Source organism: Nematostella vectensis, chromosome 3 (assembly GCF_932526225.1).
Source record: "Nematostella vectensis chromosome 3, jaNemVect1.1, whole genome shotgun sequence".
Lineage (NCBI taxonomy): Eukaryota > Metazoa > Cnidaria > Anthozoa > Actiniaria > Edwardsiidae > Nematostella > Nematostella vectensis.
Window position 1 is genome coordinate 18,930,840 of NC_064036.1, and position 8,209 is coordinate 18,939,048.

General features: G+C 41.9%; 1 protein-coding gene across 1 annotated transcript; it reads left to right on the forward strand.

The window, feature by feature from the left end:
- The first annotated feature begins 4,967 nt into the window (after positions 1-4,967).
- Positions 4,968-7,978, forward strand: LOC116611902. The gene is made up of 5 exons (XM_048724442.1): positions 4,968-5,119; positions 6,160-6,349; positions 6,783-6,933; positions 7,338-7,373; positions 7,573-7,978. The coding sequence occupies exons 2-5, from the start codon at positions 6,161-6,163 to the stop codon at positions 7,848-7,850; spliced, it is 654 nt and encodes a 217-aa protein (XP_048580399.1). The 5' UTR covers positions 4,968-5,119; position 6,160; the 3' UTR covers positions 7,851-7,978.
- Positions 7,979-8,209: the final 231 nt, after the last annotated feature.

Sequence of the window (8,209 nt, forward strand, 5' to 3'; positions counted from 1 at the left end):
TGACGCGATGGATGCCGATAAAGCAGCAAGAAAAGCTGGACTTGAGTGTGAAGATATTGAAAGTATTCATGTATATTAAGGGAATTGGGATAGCCGAGCAAATTACATTAACCAGTGAGCAGACCGCGTCCACCCAATATTTGGAACCATGGTCATTATTAATAATACTTAATAAAACTGTCTTATCTTTTTTTAGGAGGGCATCATTTAGTAAGTTATATCAGGTAAACAATAACATGTTCCCCTTTTTCAGTTATACAACTAGAAGTAAAAAAATCGGAAAAAGGCAGAAACAGACATGACTTTGAAATATTAATGTTGATCTTACTAATTGGCTTAATCTATAGTCTTTTTACGCGGGTAACTATAAGATAATTTTACAAATAACAAGTAATGATCAGCAATCAATAAATAAAATCTTGAAAAACCTAAAAAAGATAGATAATTTCTTAAAATAAAATCTTGAAAAACTTAAAAAAAGATAGAGATAAAGATGAGAGCTCCGACCATCATGAGTAACGCTTGAGTTTCTGTGTTGTGTTATTGAATACTTGATCGAAGTTAAGTGGAGGCCGTTCAAGATTTCAAATATTGTGTTCATCCTTACGACAATTTATGGCCAAAGAGAAAATGAGCGAATTTTTATGATCATTAATGCCTTTGAAGAATACGCCAGCGGAGCTGCTTGCGACAAATTTGTCTGTAATTAACTTCTGCATCGCTGTTCAAATTCCTTTCTCAAAACATATTCAATTTAGAAATTAATAAAAAGAAATGTATATCTAATACAATTAAGGAGTTTAAGCTTCACTAAATGTACTTCAAAACAGGCGTCGTAAAATGTCTTGCGTCCTGTCACTCAAATCTAGGCCACACCGATAATAAAACTAATAAAAAAAACGAGTCTTAGCGGAGGCTAAGCTTTTTTTTAGCTCGCTGAGCACATTTAGGCGTGAAGGCGTATCAAGAAAAAGGGGTAGGGGTGAATAGAAAAGTGTGTATTAACCTTTTCACGCTGGGAAGGCCTCTTAAACTCCCCTATCAATGAAAGAGGTAAATGCGTTCACCCCTACGAAAGGAGTAAAAACCTTAAAACAAATTGCAGCCACATTCCGACTTACTTTGGGAAACGGGAAACCAACTTTTTGATGCAGGAATCTTCTAGCGATTTACTCTAAATAAATAATCACCTTCAGGAATTGGTTTAGACGCTCATATGTGAAGTATCACAATAAATAATTTGCTCCATTGAATTTTGATTAGTTATACTGGTCTCAAGCGAATTCAGTCTGGTGTCCTGGCAATCTGTTACGCTCGACAGACGACAACTTATGTTAGGCTCGACAGACGACAACTTATGTTAGGCTCGACAAACGACAATTCATGTTAAACTCGACAGACAACACGTTATGTTAGGCTCGACAGACGACACGTTATGGTACGCTTGACAGACGACACGTTATGGTAGGCTCGACAGACGACACGTTATGGTAGGCTCGACAAACGACACTTTGTTAGGCTCGACATGACATGCTGGGCCCGACAGACGACACGTTATGGTAGGCTCGACAGACGACACGTTATGGTAGGCTCGACAAACGACACTTTGTTAGGCTCGACATGCCATGTTGGGCCCGACAGACGACACGTTATGGCTCGAAATGACATGCCATGTTGGGCTCGACAGACGACTTGCCGTGTTAGGGTCGACAGACGTTATGATATGTTAGGCTCGGAAGATGTTATGCCATGTTGGGCTCGACAGTGGACATGCCATGTTAGGCTCGACAGACGACATGCCATGTTGGGCTCGACAGACGACATGCCATGTTGGGCTCGACAGACGACACGTTATGGCTCGACATGACGTGCCATGTTGGGCTCGACAGACGACATGCCATGTTAGGCTAGACAGACGACATGCCATGTTAGGCTCGACAGACGACATGCCATGTTGGGCTCGACAGACGACACGTTATGGCTCGACATGACGTGCCATTTTGGGCTCGACAGACGACATGCCATGTTAGGCTCGACAGACGACATGCCATGTTAGGCTCGACAGGCGACATGCCATGTTGGGCTCGACAGACGACACGTTATGGCTCGACATGACGTGCCATGTTGGGCTCGACAGACGACATGCCATGTTAGGCTAGACAGACGACATGCCATGTTAGGCTCGACAGACGACATGCCATGTTGGGCTCGACAGACGACACGTTATGGCTCGACATGACGTGCCATGTTGGGCTCGACAGTGGACATGCCATGTTAGGCTCGACAGACGACATGCCATGTTGGGCTCGACAGACGACATGCCATGTTGGGCTCGACAGACGACACGTTATGGCTCGACATGACGTGCCATGTTGGGCTCGACAGACGACATGCCATGTTAGGCTAGACAGACGACATGCCATGTTAGGCTCGACAGACGACATGCCATGTTGGGCTCGACAGACGACACGTTATGGCTCGACATGACGTGCCATTTTGGGCTCGACAGACGACATGGCATGTTAGGCTCGACAGACGACATGGCATGTTAGGCTCGACAGGCGACATGCCATGTTGGGCTCGACAGACGACACGTTATGGCTCGACATGACGTGCCATGTTGGGCTCGACAGACGACATGCCATGTTAGGCTAGACAGACGACATGCCATGTTAGGCTCGACAGACGACATGCCATGTTGGGCTCGACAGACGACACGTTATGGCTCGACATGACGTGCCATTTTGGGCTCGACAGACGACATGGCATGTTAGGCTCGACAGACGACATGGCATGTTAGGCTCGACAGGCGACATGCCATGTTGGGCTCGACAGACGACACGTTATGGCTTGACATGACGTGGCATGTTGGGCTCGACAGACGACATGGCATGTTAGGCTCGACAGACGACATGGCATGATAGGCTCGACAGACGACATGCCATGTTGGGCTCGACAGACGACACGTTATGGCTTGACATGACGTGGCATGCTGGGCTCGACAGACGACATGCCATGTTAGGCTCGACAGATGACTTGCCATGTTAGGCTCGACAGACGTCATGCCATGTTAGGCTCGACAGACGAATAATGAATAGAACGACCATCTTAATAATAAATACTGCATAAAATAACAAGTGTTGTTTCCAGAAACATTCACGGGGCAGGCTTCTAGCTCACGGCACTTATAAAGATAGAAACATTCACGGACAGGCTACCGGAGCGTCGCACTTAAAAAGAAAAAGATAGAAACATTCACGGACAGGCTACTAGCGCACCGCACTTATAAAGATAGAAACATTCACGGACAATCTGTCCTGGAAGGTGTCACAGGGCAGGCTATCAATAAACTCATCAAAAAGTAATTATTCATTAAATCTCACTTATTTAGGTTCCTACATTTCTAACACCAAAGACTCTACGGTTAAATAACAGAATGGAGGCAATGCCTTTTAAAACTCTAATGACTACGCATTTTCTTGAGAAATGGCATATAAAATCAGGATTTCAAGGTCTGAGTGGGCAAATAGGTGGATGTCGCGATGTTGGCTCTTTAGCCTTTTGGTGCCGTTTTGTTCAAGTAAAAAGGGGACAAAGACGCTGAAGCAAAGAATGTGTTTAAGTACATATAAACATAATTGAGCTATAGACGAACATTTGGCAGAGTCAAATTCCAGTTTTTGGTGTCTTGAAAACCATAAATGATATCTTCGTATGGACACGGCAACAATTGAGGTATTCTAACACGCAAGTTGATTGGTGGATAAACTAGTTCTAGTTTTAATCGGAGAGAAACACGCCATTTTCGTAAGAATAGCCGTAGGATTTTTTATGCTTTGCTCATAACCCTACTACATGTCATATGAGTCGCGTGTGTCAACTGTCGTAGGGCCGTTTGTACAGCGCGACTTGAAGCACTTTTGAGTAGTATAAGTCGTAGGTCAAAATCGTGCCGTGGGCCTTTTTAAAAGACGCTATTAAAGTGCCAAATGAGTTGCATCGAGGTGATCATGCGACATAACACAAACACAAAAATCTAAATACTGAAACATCGATACATAATTGCATATAAGGCAAACCACATAATTGGACATACGAGGGGCAGTTAACGCTCGAAACGTCAGCGAAATTACTTCGTTTTCATAAATGCGTTAAAGCACCATTTCAGCCTTGTATTAATCTATTCCCCTGATTGCCCCACGCCTACGCACACAGATCACATAGTTATTCTACTGCTTGTCTGTAGTTTTTTTAGTCATCAAGTTGTATTTGGACATGCTTTGAGGTGTCCCTAAATCTAGATAGTATCTTATAGAAATGATGCATTAAAATGTTTTATAAACTTATAAAGAAACAAGCTGAAAGCTTAATAAAAGCAGGAGATTGAAATGGAAATGACTCACAACAAACACAATGAAGAACAGGGGGTTATATTAGGAACCTTGACATTAGCAAGGTGGGAAAATAAAAAGAACCAATAGATTTTAACTTTCCCAATCTCATCTTTTTCGTAAACACAGCAGGCAATAAGAAATAATTGCTGATTGTACTTATATTGTGTAATATTTTCTCAAATATTACTTTTGGACGTCGCAGGATGTGTTGTTCGATATCGCCTGACACATAGAATTAGGAAGATTTCATTTTCATAATCTGAACAAACAGTTATGTATTTTTGATTTACGGTAGTAGTTCTCGTATGTTCTCTGTGAAATACTGATATGAGCTCAAAAATTCTCATTGTTTCTGACATTATATTCAAACCTTTTTAAAACTTTTCAAATCCTCTTCCGTCCATTTTACGCAGATATATTTTCCAAGAAAAGGTACAAAAGTCTGGAAAATTCTTTAGTCTTTAGTAGATTGTTATCTACTAGAGTTGCATTTTAATTTTTAATCTCTAACAAATAGTTGCAAGAAAATTGCGTGTTGCACAGAAAGGACAAAACTAAACTGAAAAGTAGTAGACTTTCAATACATCCGTTTTGATTGCTCGAATTCTTAAGTGAATACTCGATTACTATGGAAACACATAGTACAAATACGAGAGTGTCCTACCGTGGGGCCATAACAGGGTGATCCAAGAAGTGCGCACTTTTCACCTCTACTCGGCCCTAAAGTAAGTTTTCTCCCTTTTGGATAGGCATATTTCTGGGGGAACTGTTAAGGAGACGATCTCGAGGGGCGATTGTAATTGGCAATTAAATCGAAGTGGTGATCCACATTTTGTGATAATTACGTAAAAATTATACTCAGTTTTCTGTCCCACATTCGCCTTCTACTAAAATAACGAACCATTTTGTGAAGATCTCGGATTCACACATATGTGCAAGTGCTACGTTTTTGTCTATGTGTTAAGTAACAGATAGGAAGTAGCAAGCAAATATAGCTAAATAACACAGTTAAGAACAGTGCAAATCACACCAAAGGCAAATAACCAGAGCTTATTATACTGATCACAACATGGGCAATATTTATGCTCCATGTTATAATTGCTCCCGAAGGTTAAAAGTATTTTTTATTTATTTTCAAATTTATTCTCTTTCGTCAAAACCTGGAAATATCGTCTGCTGCTTGTATACAACCTGTCTCTACGAAAATACACCACACGATGATTCGCACAAAACTTGCACTTCTTGGGAAACAATGAATAATAATCCATCCGCCCTCGGGGTCCGTTAGAAGGGTAATGGTGATAGGAGTAGAGGGAAGCCAGACAAAACAGATGTCGAGGGATGCCAACGTTTGATATTTTACTCGTCTCAATCCTTCAGGGCGGCTAAAAGGAGAGAATGATGATTTAACAGATGGATGAAGGGAGTAGAAATCACATACCTTTTTTTCCCGCACAATTAACGGGTCACGAATTGTTTAGCGGAGAAATAGTCACGGAGAAATTTGGGTCTAATCACACCCCCTTCTCCCACACATAATAGGAATAACCCAGCTTTCATTTTATGGGTATAGAATGTTAACAGGATTCTACTGTAGTATTCAGGAATAACCCAGCTTTCATTTTATGGGTATAGAATGTTAACAGGATTCTACTGTAGTAATACTCGTAAAACGATTCTACAGCTTTCTTTTATGGGTATAGAATGTTAACAGGATTCTACTGTAGCATTTAGGAATAACCCAGCTTTCGTTTTACGAGTATAGAATGCTTCTGACTCGCGCAAGCCGTGCGGTGACCCTGATGATAGGTCTCTGCGCATGCGTGACAAAGGCGCACAAAGAAGACCTTGACTGCCAACTCACGCTACTGAAAGACTGCAATGAGAACTTCAAAGCCGTCTTCGTTGCTGCTAAAGACATCAGCCTTGCAGATGCCTACTGCAGAGCATTCGAGGTACACGAAAAGCTCTGATTCCTTACAACCCTCGGAACCTAGCGCACTGTAAAAATACTGGTAAATAATTAATGACCCGGCGTACTTTGCGTATCTTGTTAATAACAACGCGGTGTACGTTCCGTTGTACGTTTGGTGAAGGGGATGTGCCGGGATGGCAACTCTGATTGGCAACTCTGATTGGCTGAGAGCACAGCAGTTCTCTTGTAATTTAGTGCAGTATTGCTGGACATTGATTGGCTTGAACAAAGAAAAAACACGTGAAACTTACTCTGAAATGGACTCTGTCTGGTATATTCCAAGACCATTTATGAAACACAAATGTGTCTATGTTTCTATAATTTTTTGCCATATATTTTAAAAATGTTTCAATTTGAAAATAATTTCAAGGCGTTTTACTAATACTAATAAAACATTATGATTATTTCTGCAGGGCTACGCCAAAAAGCTCACGGAGGATGACTGTGGTGGAAAGATAATCGATCTTGACCGTAACATGATTTACCAGCACATGGCTATGGACGGAAAGGCAGGCGTCTGTAACTACGGGTCGGACTTTGAGCTTCTCAAAGAAAGAGTGCGCGGTAAGGTCATTCAGGCCCGTACCCAGGATTTTTCTTGGGTGGGGTGCGAAATCCGAAAAAGTGGACCAACATTTTCCGGGGGGGGGGGGGGGGGGGGGGAGGGATGGAATGAGTTCTCTTATAAAAATCTGACCATCCCCGAAAGAACAAAAAGGGATTTTTTTATGCGTTGCAGTATGTCTATGGGACGTTTATTGTCGGATTTGGCTACATACCAGAGTGATCTAGCTTATGCTTTTTTCTAATAGCACGTACGGGCGTGTCATTATCAATAGCAACTTGCCACCGGTGTAGTTGTATACCTCTGTGTCGATGTCCTTTAGGCATCTTATACAGCATACAATTAAAATATAGTAATAATTTTTTTGCCCAGTATTTTCTCTAATGTTGTATTTTTATTTTAGCGATAAAGAAATACAAGAAAGAGGTCAAGTTATTCGGTAAGGATTTGTATTATTATAAATCTAAAAGCTCCTTAATTCTCCCAAATACTTGTGTGTGTGTGTGTGTGTGGGGGGGGGGGGGGGGGGGGGGGGTTAACAGGCAACTCGCCACCAACCAACTCGCCACCACTATTGGTTAACTTGCCACCCGTATGGTTATCTGGATGACTCTACGAAAATTATCATTTTTTTGTAGAAAACACTGAAATCGACAGCTGTTCAGTAGAGGCTCATCTCACATGTTCAAAGGAATTCAAGACGAGTTTCCATCGATCGGACGTGATGTTTTGTGACAGTATCAACAGATTTGTTGAGTGTTACGAAATAGAGCTGAAAAACGCCTGTGATAAGGTGCCAAAGATGGCGAAAGAGTTCCTGAAGACTCTTGAAAAAGTGGGAAAGGAGCTTCTGAAGATTTTCAAGAAAACTGGAACCATGCCTGGCGGATGCTCAAGCGGAGCAGAGGAGGCTTGATATATCATCTGAGGAGATTTGATTTATCATAGTACAAAGCATAAGACATTTAAGGTAATTAGGTTGATGGATAAAAGAAATAATTCTTTCAGAAAGAAATATAAAGTAAATAAAACTATTTCCTCATGTCTCTTTTTTCCCTTCGATTCCGTCACGGAGACTGGTGATACTGTGTTTACGCCTGCTAATGCACTTCTAACGTTGCCAGCAATTAGTACACGCCTGCTAATGTTCTTTTAACGTTGCCAAGGTGGTAATTTCGTGTGTTTCTATTCGGCAATGGTTGATACTTTTAGGGCGGGGTTGAAATACGGTGGGGTGGGGGAAGTTGGGGAGGGGGGGAGGGGTGGAGATAGGGC